At 57.0% G+C, this 16202-nt stretch overlaps 1 protein-coding gene across 2 annotated transcripts; it reads right to left on the bottom strand.

Moving 5' to 3' along the window:
* Nucleotides 1–4760: 4760 nt before the first annotated feature.
* TLE5 (TLE family member 5, transcriptional modulator) lies at nt 4761–12840 on the bottom strand. Of its 2 annotated transcripts, none has more exons than XM_030466334.1 (7): nt 12689–12813; nt 12143–12240; nt 10682–10745; nt 8425–8469; nt 7623–7685; nt 6604–6678; nt 4761–6035 (listed from the first exon to the last, which is right to left on the bottom strand). In XM_030466334.1, exons 1-7 carry the CDS (start codon nt 12713–12715, stop codon nt 5814–5816), a joined length of 594 nt encoding a protein of 197 aa, XP_030322194.1. In that variant the 5' UTR covers nt 12716–12813; the 3' UTR covers nt 4761–5813. The 2 variants fall into 2 exon arrangements, with proteins under 2 accessions (XP_030322194.1, XP_030322195.1); XM_030466335.1 differs by having other exon boundaries at nt 5806–6032; nt 12689–12840.
* Nucleotides 12841–16202: the final 3362 nt, after the last annotated feature.

The following is a 16202-nucleotide window of genomic DNA, read 5'->3' as shown; positions in this document are numbered from 1 at the left end:
GGTCAGGTCAGGTCAGGTCAGGTCAGGTCAGGTCCGGTCCGGTCCGGTCCCAGGAGCACCGGGCAGCGGCGGGACCGGTCCCCGCTCCACCTTAACGAACCCCACGTCCCGCAGCGGCAGTGGCCGCACACGCCATTGGCTATCGCCACCGGAACGCCAGCCAATCGCGCTGCCCCGTTCCCACATGGGTTCGTGACGTCACTTCGCGGGAAAACCAACGAGAAGCGAGCAGGGCAGAGGAGCCCCGGGGGGCGGCGCGGGGCACGCTGGGAGTTGTAGTCTGTAACCCGCTGCCCCCTAAGCCGCAGCGATCACCGGGACCGGGACCGGCCCGCCCGGTGCCCGCAGGGGGACCGGAGAGGTGGGGAACGTCCTTCAGGGGCTGGGGGGGTCCAGACCTGCCGGGCAACCGCCGCTCCCGGGTCCTGCAGGCGGACTACGAGGCCCACAAAGCCTAGAGGCGGCCCCGGCTGCCACTCAAAGTAACGTGGGGCGGCGGAGGTCGGGGGGGAAGCGGGGACCGGACGGGGACCGAACGGGGCTCGCTCGGTTCTGCGTGTGAGTGTCCCGCCGCCGCCAGGAACCTCGAGCGAGACCCAAACCCTTAAATATTGGAGGAACCGACTGTACCTGGGCACTGCACGGGGTTAAATATTTAATGCCTCGCATTTCATCCTAATCTTTTATTAATTGTGTTATTTGCTTGCGGGATGCTGGCAGCAGCCGTGGCGGGGCCAAGGTGCGGGCACCAGGGGCTGCCCCTCCTCTCCCCGCAGGGTTTGGCAGGGGCTGGGGGGGCTTTTTGTTTAAATAAACTGGATTTTTTTTTTTTTTTTCTCCAAAGACGGAAACATTTCAGATCGTGTTTCAAGGGGGATGAGAGGCTGAGATTACGTTCTACAGCATTTTCCAAAGCTCCTTACCTAAAAATTGCCCGTTTTCCCTTCAGGCAGTCTCTCTGCCCTCCTGTCTCGGAGCGTGACACGGATAAACCTGGAGCGGGCAGCCCCGGAACGAGGGATGTCACACACATCTTCATCACCCTCCGGTCGTGATTGACGTGGGCTCTGGAGCAGGGCAGCCGCTAACCCAGAGATTAATTTGCTTCAGTATGAGGAGAAAGCAACCACGGTTAACCCTCTGCTCCCACAGGCCGGGCAAAGGAAGATGCTCCCGCTCCTTCTCCAGGCAGAGGGATGCGGGGTGCGGGGTGCGGGATGCGGCTGGGGCAGAGCCCTCCCCGGGTGCTCAGCCCGGGGCTCGGCAGCCGCAAACTTGTGGCCTGGTGGCGGCAGCGCTTGGAAGGGCCCCAAAGGATGAAGGCGTTTGAACTGCAAGCCAGAACCGAGAGGGGAGTGCTGGAAATAAGCCCTGCTGTTTGTAACCAGCAGAGAAACCAAACGAGCCCGGGATCTGGGACACTCGGCAGCTCCCTTTGAACCCAGATCCAAGAAAAACAGGTTGCTGGCTGCTGCTGGAATTACCCCGGTGGTTTTTACCTTTCAACTCCCTGCCCAGATGCCATCCTGGGGTACAGGAGCATGTGGCCTCCTCCCCTCACCAGGACCCTCCCCACGGGGCTCCCCAGCCCAGCACATCTCCAGCAGGAACACCCAAGGGCACCCTCAGCCCCGGGTGGGCTTTCTGGCAGCCAAGTGGTGCTGGGTTTGCATGGGGGGGGTTTAGGTCAGTAGGGACTTTGTGGGGTGGGGAGGTAGGGGGCAGGGTTTAGGAGATTCAGATTTTCCCTGCCAGGACTCACCCTTTTGCCAGCCTGTGGAAGAAGGGAACAAAGATGACCGTGATGTTCCAAACTATCCCATTTGCAGCTTCTCACATACTTGAATGAGGAGCCTTGAACTCGGTGGATCTGAGTTCTTGGCACCCTCAGACAACGTGAATTTCCCTGGGCATTTATGCCAGCAGCTGGCACAAACAGGAGCCTTATCCTGGTTGGAGTCTGTCCCAAAATGAACATGAGCTGAGAAGGGAAATTGAAGGAAGGGACTGGCAGCAAGTCCACAAGAGTAATGCCAAACCTGTACTAGAAATCAAGGCTCTCGGGTACTCTGAGCCCAACCCTCAAATCCCCATCCCCAGGACCCCAGGGCTGAAGCCTCATGTCCCCAAAACATCTGCAGGCTGAACCACACACAGGAGCCAGGGGAGCTGGGGGGGTCTTGTGCTGTGCCTGGCCAGGGCCCCCATCACAGTGTGCCAGGGATACCTGGGCTGGGGGGACACCCACGAGAGAGATGTGGGGGCCCTGAGAGCAACCCAGTAGCTGACAGCCTCTTGTCTCTGGTGCTGCCTTCGATCTGTGTGTTGGCTCCTGTTTGCACTTACTGGCTTTGAGTGGTTTTTAATTATTGATGCCTCTTTTAGCTTTTATCTCTGTGCTCAGTGCAGCCAGGAAGGGCTTGGCGTTCCTGCATTAGTGATGAATTGGGAAGGAGGCCCTGCTCTGCCACGCTGCAAAGCATTCCTTGGCTTGCAGGCTGTGCCATTGTTTCAAGCAAAGCTGCACTGAAAAAATGAGGAGGGTGGGAGCAGGAGGGGAATGTGGTGGAGGCAATTCCAGCACTGCCACAGGGGCAACAGGGACCTGTCCTGCAGGAAGAGCCACAGGAGATGGACAAACAGTGGGAACCTCCTTCACCCAGCAAAGAACTGGTGCCTACTCACCTCATCGAGGGGGAAAGGTGTTGGATCCTGACTCTTTCAGCAACAGGCAGGTGGAAGGAGGGGGAGATGCTAGACAGCAGAGCTTCACCAAGCCCCTGGCAGCTGCCAGCAGGAATTGATGTCAGACCTAATACAGTGCTGCTCTGTGGTCAGGGCACAGGGCACTGACAGATGAGGTCCTGTCCCTGCCCTGGGGACCCACCCAGCTTCCCATCCACCACAGTCAGAAGTTCTTTGGACTGTTATTAGGTTGCTCCCCCTTAATGAGCCAGGGCTTTGCCAAGCATTTCCAAAGATCATGGTGCCAGGAGAGCGACTTCTCAGCCTGTGTCCCTCTCTGACTCCTTAGAGGTCTCACAGCCTCTCACACACAAAGAGAAGGGGTTTCTCTGCCAGGAGCCCATCTTAAACCATCCCTGACCAACAGAGCTTTGGAGGCCTCGTGTCATCTGCTCCTCGTGGAGCCTCTTGTGCCAGGGCAGAGCAGCCTGTGTGCAAGTTGAAAAGCTTTGGGTGCAGAGGCAGCGTGCTCCGTGACCTGGTCACTGGGAAAGCAGGACTGAACCAGGAGGTTCAGCTCTGCAGCTGGGGGTTTGGCGAGCCCCAAAGCTCTGTCTTTAGACTTGACAATGGGTTTAAGTCTCCCACAGGGAGCAAGGAGATCTCTGCAGCCCAGCCAGGAGCAGCTCCCCAGCCTGAGGATGCTCAGCCAGCAGCCTCGTGGTTTGCTCAGCCCCTTTGCCCACCGAACCGCGGCTGCTAATTAGCTCTAACAACAGGGACGTCTGTTCCTCTGAAACCGCCAGCCTGAAAACACCCCGGACCATTTTCTCCTAAATCCTCCTCCCTTGCACATCCATCAGGAATAACATCCACTTACGGTGCTCCCTGCCCGCAGGCTGAGTTTGAACCAGTGACCCCGAGGTGAAAGCGCTTGAGAATCCCCCACCCCCCCTCCTCTTTCCCTCCCTCCTCCCCGCAGCCTGCGGCTCCCAGCGGGGTTTTCAGCAGCACTTCCAGACCAGAGATGGTTTTTAGCCACTGTCGCATGGCTGCAGCCCCTGGCCCGAAGCTGTGCTGGATTTTCATGTCACAAACCTGCTCAACCCGGCCTCGCTGGGACCCCCACGGCGGCCGCAGCGCTGGGGACCTCGCACAGAGCTGGGGGAAGGTGTTGGGACCTTCGGGGTCCTCACCCTATTCCACCGCAGTCCCCCGAGTTCCGTGGGCTGCCAGGGGCACTGAGCTCCCCCCTCCCCATCACAGCTTGCTTCCCAAGGGAAGGAAATTTTCCCACTCCAGCTGGCCCTGGAGATAGGGGTGGGGAAGATGTTATCAAGGCAGAGCAGGCTCTGAGGCCGGAGGACAGCTGTAATTATTGAGAGCCAATTCCATTACAGCAATCCCAGCCCCAGGGCAACACAGGCCAGATTTTCCAGAGGGGCCAAGTGCCACAAAAGCAGCTTATCCTCTGTCCCCGCAGGAAAAAGGAATTATGCTCCTGCCGAGCTGACCTGCGGCAGCCCACGGGGAGCATTCCCACGCACCACTGAACCACGCTGCCTCTGAACCACTCCAGCACTCCTTGCTTTTCATCCTGGGAACTCCAAGCTCCCTTTTGCCTTGCTCCCCAGTTTGGTTTGGATTTGCCCAGGCATCTTCCTTGCCCTGGCTCTGGCAGATTCCAGCCACATCTCCAGCGTGGGCACAACCAGGATGCCCGTGGGAGGGATGAAGCCAGTCCTGCCAGCAGCTGTGGGGACAAGAAAAGGAGAAAAGCCAGAACCAGAGGTGCCAACGTTAACCCCTTCCCTCCTGACAAACCTCTGGGGAGGAGACCCCCAGGAAGAGCAGCCCATGGCACCAGGTAAGGCAGGGAATTCTCTGGGACACACCGGGAGGATGAGGGCAGCTCCTGCCAACACCTCCAGCTGTGACACTAATGGGGACAGCAGGCAGAGCCCCAGGTTAGCCAGCAAAGCTGCCTGTCCTCCCCCACTAATTCCTCTGTCTGCAGGGGCAGGAGAGGGGGGGAAAACATTTAAAAAGGTGGCAAGAAAACAGGCAGCAAGTCATGGTTTTAACCAACCTTCTTATTTCTTTATTTGAAAGGCACAGCTTGTACGTCCTTGATACAGCATTTTCAGTTCCTCTTATTATAGGTCAAGTGATTAAACACAAAAAGCAAAACGAGATCTTTCTAAAGGACTATATACAAACACCAGATTATTATTTAATAATTTTTTTTGTTGTTGTTGTTCCTTTTTTGGATTTTTTTTGTTGTTTTTTTTATGTTTTGTTTTTTTTTTTTTTTTAGAAGACACGCTAGCGCACGGAGATAAGAACAGAAAAAGCTGCTGTATCCTCTACACGGGGGGCAGGGGTGCAGGGAGGGGAGGACCAGGAAAGGCTCTGGGTCTGCCCTGCCCCTCTGCCTTGCTACCCCAGCCCCCCAAAGCCGGGTGTAATGCCAAAGGGGAGCGGGTGGCAGAGGCTCCCCCCCCCTCCAGCCCAAGGAGCAGCCTTGTGGGACTGGTTAAGAACATGCAGAACAGCAAAGTGCCAGCCTGGTATTAGTGCAGCAGGGGCACAGGGAGGATGGGGACAGGGCTGGGGCAATGCCACGGAGATCAAGGGCGCTTGGGGAAGGAGGAGATGGTTTTGGAGCAAGGGATCCCAGCAGGGAGTTGTGCAGAAACCATGAGGATCAGGGGGGGCAACTTTAAATACCGAGGAGTGGGGAGCAGCGGGGAGCCACGTGGCACCGAGAAGCCAGGACAGCTGGGGGGCAAGTGGCCCCAGAGCAGCCCGAGCCAGGCTCTGTCTGGGCTCTGCGACGGAGCAGAAGCAGGGATGGGGAAGCCAGGCTGGGCACAGGGAGAGCACGACGGGCCACACGGTCACTGCTACGGAGCGGCCCCGAACACCGCGCCGGCGGCGGGGACACCTCCAGGCACTGCTGCCCACCAGAACAAGGCCTGGAAAGCTGCCACCAAACACAAGCCCCTGGAATTCTGCTGCGCAGCAACTAGAGAGAGATACTGCATCTTGCATTAACCCGCCCCCACCCCAAACCCCCACCCCGGACAGCCCCCTCCTCCCCTTCCCCCCCAGACCCCCCATTCACTCTAATCTGATTTCTCCCCGTCGTCATCTTGGTGGGCATCCCCATCGTGGCCGTTCTTGTCCTCCTTGGAGAGGTGAGCCTGGGAGCCCAAGGCTGAGAGGGAGAGGAGCCCGGTGCCGGCACTGACAGCAGGGAGGGACGGGGGCTGGAGGCCCACGGGGAGCGGGGTCAGAGGCAGAGCGAGGGCTTGGAGCTGCGAGAGCTGGTGAGCTTGAAGCTGCTGCTGTAGAGAATGATGGACAGACAGGAAGACAGAAAAGGGATACTGTCATTTTGAGTGCACTCAGATGCCAACCCATGGGCATCCCTGGACCATCCAGACCGTGCCAGAAGCCATGCTAAAACCAGGGACTTCAAGGTTCTGCAGCCTCAGAGTCCTTGGTCTGTGACAGCCAGATGAGAAGACTCAAGAGTGTGTCCCCAGCACAAGACACAGCCCCCAGCCCACAGGACATCTGACTCTGGCATGCTGCAAGGATGTGGTTAATGCCCTCCCACCTTGACCAAGAACAGATGGTGTTTTCATGTCAAGAGGCCCTGTGATTCCTGCTCAAAACGAAAGCTCCTCTCCTTGCACCCTGCTGGGATCCAGCAGGAATCTCTGCTCCCCTGCAAACCCATGCCCCATGACAAGCCTGGACAAAGCCACCCCCGTGCTGGTGGGAATAGCCCAGCACTCCCAACATGCAGGGCACATCCCCAGGTCAGGACTCCCCTGGACACCTCAGTCTGGCAGTCCAAAGGCAGGGATTTCCATCCCTCCAAACCCAAACTAAACATGCACCACGTACACGGATGATGGAGTTCAGTTCTGGTGCTGTAACCTGCTTGGCCCGTTCAATGGCTCCCAGGACTTGCTGCTGATGCTAGTGTGGAGAGAACAGAGGAATTTAGGGTCAGGAATTCAGCCCCTGACAAACAAAACCAGCCCTGACATAAGAAGCTCTTGGGAGGGTCCCAATGCCTTGGAACACAGCCCAGGTCCCATCTGCAGCAGTTGGAAGATGCTGCTGTGGAAGAGCCCAGCACAGCTGCTCCAAGCACAGGCAGGAAAACCAGCTGGAGCATCTAGTGTAAAATATAAAGGACAACTGTACTGGCTCCTCTGAGAGCAAGAGGTCTCCAAACATCATGCCTGTCCATTCCACTCCAGCAAGCGGATTTTTCTTTCCATCTTGGTATCAGGACAGGAGAGGGGAAAGGCATTGCACTAAATGCAAAAGGTTGACTCGTTGGCTTAGTTATTAGGCAGCTCTGATCTGATCAGCAAGCCACTTCTCAGCTCCCTTGAGAACAGGTGGGTGGGAAAAGCACAGCCTGTCCCCCAACCCCACAGCCAACCCAGCCCCAGCCTCCACCCCAACCTTGTCCTGACCAAAACCCAGCCATGAGAACAGCCTCTGGGGCTGTGTGAAGACATGGACAGAGACAGCACTGTACTTTATCTTCCTCCTGCCTCAGGCAGCAACTCCCAAGCCCTCCCAATTATTTTCTCAGAGGAGTGGGAGGAGCCTATCAGTTGCATTAATTAATGAGGCAGAGGGACCAGACCTCAAGGAGGAGCCATATGGAGGTTTTTTTTTTTTTTAAACACCCCCTCCCCCAGTTAGCTCCTACCACCCCTGTGGGTGATGACTCAGGAGAGCACAGGGAGAGAACAGAGCCCATCTTTGTCCCCTGTGCCAACAAAGGGGACAGACAGGCACAGCCTGGGGGCTGCTGGAAGGCCTCGGGGCCAAATCTGTCTTGGGGGGCTTGGGAGCAAGCACGGAAGTTTGTCAGGACAGAGGTGAGGAGCCGAGGGACTCACCTCTTGTGAAAGGTAGGGCAGAACCTGTGCACAAATCCCATTTAACCTCTTGACAATTTCAGCCTAGAAGGCAGGAAAAACAGAATGGCATCAGGTGGAGACAGCTCACAGGAACAGCAGGGAGGATTCAGGGCTCAGATCCTTCACCCAAATGAACATTTTCCCAGGGGAACCAAGTCTCATGGGGTTAACAACAAGGGTGATGGGATCAGAGGCTCCAAGTGCCGCAGAGGGGAGCAGAATTGTTCTAAGAGGCTTAAAACTAAGCCATGACACGCAGACAACTTTGTGACTGGAAGCTGAAGCCAGATAGAGCCAGGCTCAGAGGAGACCCACGATGTCACCAGCACAGGTAATTAGCCACTAGGGATAATTAACAACTGAACCACCAGTGAGGGTAACAAACTTATCCAGGCAGCAGCAGCAGATCCCCATCACCGGGAGGCTTTCTTAGGTCTGCCATCCCCTTGCCTAATCACAGCCCCAGGGGAATTCTCTCCAGCCTGACTGCAGCAGGAGCCCTGGGTGACCACAGCCAGACATCCTGACACAGAGAAGTCAGCAGGGCCAGGAACCCACCCAGGGCCCAGAAGGAGGGTTGTGAGGGATTGGCAGTCATCTCCTGCCCTCCCCAGTGCAATCCTGCCTTTTGAAGCAAGCTGCATTTTGAAGGCAGCTCTGACATTTTACAGGCTCATGGCATTTCCAGTTCCTGAAATACCACTGAAGGGATAGGGCAAACCAAGGCAGACAACCCACCCTCCCCAGGAATTAGGAGTACTTGGAAATGCCTCCCTCCTACCTGTTTGTGCATTTCAATATTCAGCCCGTAGGACATCTCGTAATACTGCAGAGCAGGAGAGAACAAAAAAGAATTTGGAAGTCAAGTCTCCACCAGGTAAAGAGGCTCCAGACAGCAGTGCTGGGAACCACTACTGCTTCCCTAGCAAGGTCTTCCACAGAGGGTGGAGGGAGGTAAGAGGAAACAAAGCTAGCAGGAGGAAAACACAGAGAGCCTCTCCAGGTGAGTCTCAGGTTCTCCCTGCCCACCCTGCTCCATCCTCAGAGATGGAGGTGCAGAGGAAGACCTGGGACCTTGCCACAGCACCCTTGACAGAACCTTTCAGCAGTTTGCCTCAGGGTGAGGGAGGGTGATGCCACTTTGGCCAAAAAGTGAGGTGCTCCATGGCCAAAAGTGAGGCAGCCTGACTGAGCTCTGCCTGGCTGCTTCAGCAGACAGTGGAAGAGATCAGAACTGGGCTTCATCTAGCAAGTAACTCATCCAACTGCACAGAGCTCCAGCTGTTCAGGAAGATTTGTGGACAAAAAACCAACAAGACAAACCCCACAAAAAAACCCCAACACACCACATAAAAAAACCAAAACACCCAGAACCCCCCCCCACAGCAGCAAGAGCAATCCACTGGCAGGAGAAGCTAATTCCTGACCCCTGGAAGAAGCTGTTTTAAGGTTGATGTTTGAGAGTTTAGAAATCTCCTCCCTCAGCTTGCAGGCTGCAAAATCCTAATTTTTCTGAAGGGAGAGAAAAATACCCATCTGTGCACGTCTGATTCAGGGAGAAGCTCACTGGTGTTCTGGTACCGACTCCACAAGCCTGAGAAGCACCCAGCTTGGTATCACCATGCTCTCAGCCTGCTCTACCACCACTCTCGAGGCTTCTTTGCATTCTGGAGGCTGAGCAGGAAAGCTGGAGTGTGACTCCCAAGCTGCTAATTGTCACTTCTTAAAAAAATCAGAGCAGCTGTGGCAGCTTTGCAGAGTCACAGGAGCCCTCTTCGTGCCTGGCTGTGGTGGGGGAGCAGCAGCTCCAGCTCAGCCAAGCAGAGGAGGCAGAAGCTGCAAAGCCTGGAGCACAATGAGCAATAGCCCTGCCCTCAGCTGCTCTTGGTAACCTGAATCAATTCTGGTGACTGTCAGCACTTTGGGGGGGGTGGGAGGGAGTGGAAATACATTCAGCCACACCTGGAGATAAGTCTCCATGCAGGCTGCAAGGTCCAGGAAGCAATTATTTATCAGTGAGCATGTGGCAGGCTTCTCCATTAACATCCAAGGTAAGCTGTGACCTCTTCTTCACGCCTCCATCCTTACAGCCTCAGAGCCTGGACATGCAGGCACTACAGGAGTATAGAGGGGCCAGCTCCCTTATTTCTGTTTTTAAAGTCCTAACTTTTCTTTGAAGAGCTGCTGTATTAATTTCTACATCTTATCTCTTCCTTCCAGGGCAGGTGCAGCAGCTGGCAAGTAGGCACCAGCTCATCTTTATGGACAGTATCACAGCCTCCTGTTAACTTCTTGATAGGAAGGGAACAGCCCACAGCCTTGCCTGCATCCCTCCCCCCTGCTACAAGGCTGTTCCAAATGTGGCAGACAGAGGTACTACCTGGCAGGCAAACCATCACTCTGCCTACAAGAACATGGCTGTTTCCTGGCAGATTCCTCTTTATAGAGCTGCAGCTAAGCCTGCGTGTGGCACCACATCTCTTGCCATTTCCAGGCACTGCCCTGGGATTTGCACACTCAGTGCTGCACCAGAGGTTGGTGAGAGATGCCAGCACTGAGCACCACAGCTCTGAGAGGCTGGCAGGGTCACCAGAAAGAAAGCACAGAGGATTTGGCTCTGGCACAGCAGCCAGTCCTTGCTTCCAACTCCCACCAGGCTTGTGGGGTTTCCCAGCTCCAAGACTTCTCAGAGCACTGCCATGCCTTTCCCTTTCCCACAACTCCCCCAGAGTCCCCAGACGCTGCACACCAGCACCTTGCAGGCTCAGGGAGGGATCTCCAGCAGCCACTCAGTAGCCACAGGTCCCACCACCTTCACCCACCAGACACTGGGCCCACCACTTCCCTGTGCCCACCAGTTCCCTGCCACCTCCTCACATTTCAACATTCACTGCATGCAGACAGGACAAAACACATAAAAGCCCCATTTTCAGAAAAGCCAATTCCAGGCTCAGCAGGGACCTGCTGCTCCACAGGGTGCAGCCACCCACCCACTGCCAGATCCCCCCCACCCACTCGGCTGCCACGCTGCTCCTCACCATGACGTAGTGACGCTGCATCTCCGATTTCTCGCTGGCGAGCTTGTCACATTCCAACTTCAAGCTGAAAAAGCCAGAAAACAGTAAGAGAACCACAAAGAGGAGGCGAGAGAGTTGATAGCCACAGAGCAGCTGCTTCTTGCATGGCCCCATCCCAGCCAGGTTGGCTTCTCCAGACACCGTCCAAGACTTCATGGGTCACGTTGTGCTGGCACAGTGGCAACCACAACCACGTCCCACCAACACATGTTCAGGAGAAGTGGCACAAGACTGCCCACCAGCTGGATGCTGACCTCCTCCAGCCAAACCTCACCATGGCAATCCTTTTGGTGGGAAGCAGAAGGAGAGGTGGCTGCCCAGGGAGGTTGCTGGCAGCTGGGGAGTGCTTCTAGCACAGGCTTGCCTGCAGCACTTGAGAGGTGCTCCAGTACAACTTAAAACCAAAGCCAGGTCCATTTCTGGATGGTGAAGAGGAGGCCCTAGTGCAGCACATCCCTCCAGAAGAAATTATTTTTCCTTTTCTCTAGGTTCTTCACACCCTCCAGAGAAAGTGCTGCTGCTCCCAGTGTTTTATGAGACTCCAACTCACAAGCTGAGCAACTGCAGCTGACATGTGCTATGGTTTTACATTTCAAACAAGAAACAGCTTCACCTACACAAAACTTGTTTCTTCCTGACCAGATCAAGTCCAGGGGGATGGGGGCACAGCCTCCCTTCCAGCAGGGATGCTCCTTGGGCTCCCCTGCTCCCTTACAGTCACTGCCCAGAGACAAGGGGACACCAAGAAAAAGCCATTTCCCAGCACTTTTTCTGCCTGTTCCTGCCAGAATGACACCCTAACTGCAACCCTGTAACCTGGTTGCCCAGCAGAACCCCAGCCAGGGGAAAACAGATGGGGAAGCCATGGCCCCACGACACCAAGGCACACCCAGTGCCTTGCAGCCAGCCAGGCTGTGGCAGAGGGCATCACCCCATTGATCTAACCCAAAGGCTTCATGTTTATTTCAGACGTGCACGCAGACAAAGCAGCAGACAAGTCAGAAGCCAGCTTTTAGGTCAGCAGAAGTATTTACACACACGCAGAAAAGCGGAAGCTTTTGGCTTTAAATGCTCCCTGCAGCATTCCTGTCCAAGAATGGCAGCCAGCGAGAAAGAACTGAGGAAAACTCCCAGCAAGACATGGGAGGCCTGGCAAGGCTCCTCACAGTCCTGGCTGAGCAGTGCTCAGAGGAAAGACCTTGGCTGGAGAGGGAAGACAGACAGACATTCTCCTCGCTGGGCTCCCACGCTGGGGGATGTGGCTGAGCCCCTGCCATCACCCCTCCTCCAGCCAGAGGTGACCCAAGCCACACGACTGGGTCCCCTCCTTGGTGTTCCCGTTGGGTCCGGGCCACGAAGTGATGAAGCAGAAGGAGCGAAGCGATCCCCGTGCGTGGTGCCAGCCCGGTGGAGAACACGTACCTGTGGTACTGGGCCTGCAGGAGCTGGAACTCGTCCTTGATGCGATCGCAAGAGTCGGAGGTGGTGAACTTCAGCTGCTGCGGCAGGTGAGAGGAGCCCTTGAACGAGAGGAGACAGCACTGGATGCGGGGGCAGGCGGCCCGCCCGTCCCACCGCCCCGCAACACCCCGCACCGGGGGCCGATCCCCGGCAAGGGCAGCCGGGCCGGGGGCGAGTGCGGGCGGGCGGGGCACCCCGGTGGCGGCGCGCCCGGGACGCGCCCAAGGTCACCCGTGGGGCCCCCTCTCCGGGCGCTGCCTCCGGCCCCGCCGCTCCCAGACACCGGCGGCGGCCGGGGCGGCTCCGCGCGGCCGGGAGACTCCCGCCCTCCCGCTGCAGGCGGCGGGGAGGCGCTCGGTCACCGCGGCCCCGCCACGAAGAGCCCGGGCGGCCCCCCGCGTCGGGCCGGCCCGCGGCCCCCCCCGCCGCCGCCGCCGCCGCCGCCCCCCCCGGTGCCCGGCCCCGCCCCGCGGCCTCGCCACCGCCCCGGCTCCGGCCGCGCCGTACCGAGTGCCGGCTTTGTGGAAACATCATGTCAGGCTGCAGCTCGGCCCCCGCAAGGAGCGGCCCGGTACCGCCGTCCGCGCCCGCCGCGGCTCCGCTCCGCGCCCCGCCGCCGCCGCCTTTGTCCGCGCCGGGCCCGGCCGCCCCGGCCCCGCGGCCGCCCCTCCCCGGCCGCGCCGCTCGCCTCGCTCCGCTCCCGCCGCCGGCGCCTATTGTCTAATGGCGGCTGCGGCTGCGGCTCCGGCTCCGTCCTGCGGCTGCTCGGCACCACCTGCCGCCGCCACCTCCCCGGGCCGGGCGGGCCCACGGCCGCCCCCGCCCCCGCCGGTCCCCGCCCCCGCCGTGCGGCGCCGCCGGCAGTGGGCACCGTCCGGGCCCGGGCTGCGGGTCGGAGGATGCCGCGGGTCTGGCCGGGGGAGCGGAGCCCGGCGGAGGTCGGGCCGGGTGCGGGGCGGCGGGGCCCGGGGCGGGAGCGAACCGAGCCGGGCCGGGCCTTTCCCCAGCCTCCCCGCGCTCTCCTGCTGCTCCCGGCTGCTCGGGGCCGCTCCCCGGGAGCCTCGGCGCCGTCGGGGCCCAGTAAAGAGAATTCCTGCGGGTCCCGGTGTTGCGGATTTGTTTGGGGTACTGGAGGGAAGGGGAAGCTCCGGTGTTAATGGAGCTGCTGCTCCGGTTTCCTGCAGGTTCTTACACCTGATGTGTCACCGCAGGATCTGATCCGTGCGGGCAGGGAACGCCATCAGATGGGGCTCCTCTTCACATCCTTCCCCAAGCGGGAGAACAGGGATTTGTTTACATAGGGATTTTGTTTTGCTTTATTTCAGCCCTGCCGAGTTCAAGGGAAGGCAAAGGTGAAGGAATTCACCTGCAGCCATCCCCAAGCAAACCTCCCCATCTCCAAGCACTGGGAAATTCTGTTCTGGATGCAAACTTTGGTCCTAAAACTGCAGTCCGTGTCCTGGGGGATCGATTGCATCCCCACAGGGAGTAGAGAAGTGAGGGATTTAGCCACAGACCATTGCTGGGAGGACTTTGTTGCCATGGGGCCCTCCTGCAAGCCACAGACACAAATGTGCCAGAGCTGAGGCGGGATCAGGCACTTGGAAACCAGCCTGGGAATAACAGGCAGGAATACGGCTGGCGTGTATGGGTACCCAGGGAGCTTTCATCAATTTCAGATGCTGCTCTGTGCCTATCTTCAAAAATCAGTGCATTTTCTGATTAAAAATAAACCCCTGCACGTCATGACTCCAGCAATGCGGGCTAGGCTGCTGTGGTATTTATTTTTAAAGATAACAACGTAGCAGCTGAGTTATTGTGACACCTCCTGCATATTGTGCAGTAGCTTTTTCACTTCAACATCTCCATATTAGTGAAAACTGTGACAGCTTCACGCCAAGGATTATTACTAGTGCAGGCAGGCTTCACGTCCCTGCAGAATAAGGGTTGCAAAACAGGGTAGAGAGTCCCCTTCCCAGCTGGTCAGCAGCCTGGGCCCCTTTTTATGTGTGCAGAAACTGATCCCCCCCTACCCCCAAGCTTTGGCTTGGCACCAGGGCAGCAAGATGCAGTTTGTAATTAATTGGGGTGTGTGATGCAGTTTGTAATTGGGGTGTGTAGGGGACCAGAGAGGTCACTGCTGTCCCCTGCAGAGCTGAGATCCTCTGTGCTGAGCTCTGCCTTCAGAGGGAGGCACTGGGAGCACTTCTGGAGCACATCCACGGTCCCTGCCAGGTTGTCACCTTGGCATCCTGTGGGGAGAGGAAGGGACAATGGATACGGAAGGGTCTGGCCCTCAGCTCAGTGATGGTTCAGATGTGCAGTGCCTCAGCTGAGAGCTTCACCATCCCTGGCCCCCAGCACAGCACAGAGAGGCCTTGCAGGTATTTAGTCTCCAGCCCATTATAGGAATTGCACATCTATTATAGAGATTATTATGTTAAGTGCAGAAGAAATGTGCAGCATGCTAATGCCCTACTTTGAATCATGTGTTTGAAATAAGGGGATTTGGGTGCCTTGGCACCTTGGCACCTTGACCCCAGCCATCTCCCCAGCAATGGGGGCTGCAGGACTCCGTGTCCCAAGTTTGTCCTCAGTCGTGTGGAAGCACAGGAGCTGTGCTCACCCTGCCCTGCACTGCCTTCCCCTCTCTGCAGCAGCAGCTCTCAGTCACTCCCTTCCAAATGGGAGATGAAATGTTCCTTTATTGGCTTTTATGTTGGCTACAGAATGTTCCTTTTTAATTTTTTTTTTTTTTTACTCCTTACTTTCTTCCAGGAAACACACTATTTTATGGTATAATTTTGGCAAATCCCAATCCAGGGAAACACAAACTCGCTTGTGCCTACTAAATGACTCTTTAATGAGCCTCTCTCCAGCCAAGCAATGGATCTGCATCTGAAGAAGGGGGAATTATAACCTTGTCCAAGCAGTGGGCCTGCATGTGTCAGCTGGGCTGAACATGGTCTGGGCATGGCAGCAAATCAGCATGTGAAGGATCCTTAAACACACCCTGGTAAAAGGAGAGGATTCCCCCAGCCCACCTCAGCCCAGAAAAGGAGGGTTCTCCCAGTGCAGAAAGAGAGCTCTGAGCACCTGGGTGGGACCTCTCCAAACCCCAGCATTTCTCTGCTCCCCAGGACTGGGTTGGGCTGGGGGAGCTGGGCCACCATTTGGAGAAGCCACAGGGGGCAGCTAGGGACATAGGTGCTTGACAAGGACAGAGATGTGGCACTGCTCAGGGACAGGGTGGGGGAGGCTGGCAAAGGGGTCTCCAGGCTGAGGAGATCAGGACATGGGAGCTGGCAGATCCATTTCCACCTCTCTCGTGGCATTTTGCTTTGACATCTGCCTTCCAGAGAGCCTGCAGCCTCACACCTGCCCTCAGCTGAGCATCACCACCACCTCCCGAGCTCTCCAAGCCTGCAGCCTCCCCTGCTCAGAGCTAGGGAAGGACTGGACCCCCCCAACACCTCCCTGCTGGTCCCCTGCCCGCAGAGGCTGGAGGGGAGGTCCTGCCACTGCTCCCACTGCCCGTGACATCTGTGTCTGGGGACATCCTGGCTCACCAGGTCACCTGGACACTGGTGCTGGAGCCCAGTTACCCAGGGACTGGGAATTTATATTTAGCATTGCTAATGGAGTAATAGGCTGTCCCAGCCCCCAGCCCCAGTAGGAAGGGTTCATGCAGGGATGTCCTAATGAGACCAGAGGAACTTCTTATTCGTTCCTAAAAGGAGCAGTCTAACAAAGCTGCCAAAAATAAACCTGTTTAATGAAGAGCCTTTGTAAATTATTCAGATATTATATCCCACTCCAGCACTGGTTCAAGGAGAGGCTGTACAGACACTTTCTTCTCTGAAGATCTGGACACAAGGTGGAAGTCATGCTGTCATTGCAATGGAAATGTAGGCTCTAAGATCCTGCTTTTACCTTGAGAATACCATCTCTTTTACCTGGAATTAAAGAGGAAGAAATATAAAAGGCACAGTAGCAGCTGGGGCCCGGACACAAGGAGGTT

This window comes from Calypte anna, chromosome 28, assembly GCF_003957555.1.
Source record: "Calypte anna isolate BGI_N300 chromosome 28, bCalAnn1_v1.p, whole genome shotgun sequence".
Lineage (NCBI taxonomy): Eukaryota > Metazoa > Chordata > Aves > Apodiformes > Trochilidae > Calypte > Calypte anna.
The sequence above is the reverse complement of the archived record's forward strand: the minus strand, read 5'-3'. Positions and strand labels throughout refer to the sequence as shown.

Excerpts from the sequence above, each read along its gene's own strand:
- TLE5 (XM_030466334.1), bottom strand. The coding sequence starts at position 12,715 with ATGATGTTTCCACAAAGCCGGCACTCG. Across the intron at positions 7,686-8,424 it reads ATATTGAAATGCACAAACAG|GCTGAAATTGTCAAGAGGTT; the intron begins GTAGGAGGGAGG and ends CCTGCCTTCTAG. Across the intron at positions 6,036-6,603 it reads AACTGAACTCCATCATCCGT|CAGCAGCTTCAAGCTCACCA; the intron begins GTACGTGGTGCA and ends CATTCTCTACAG.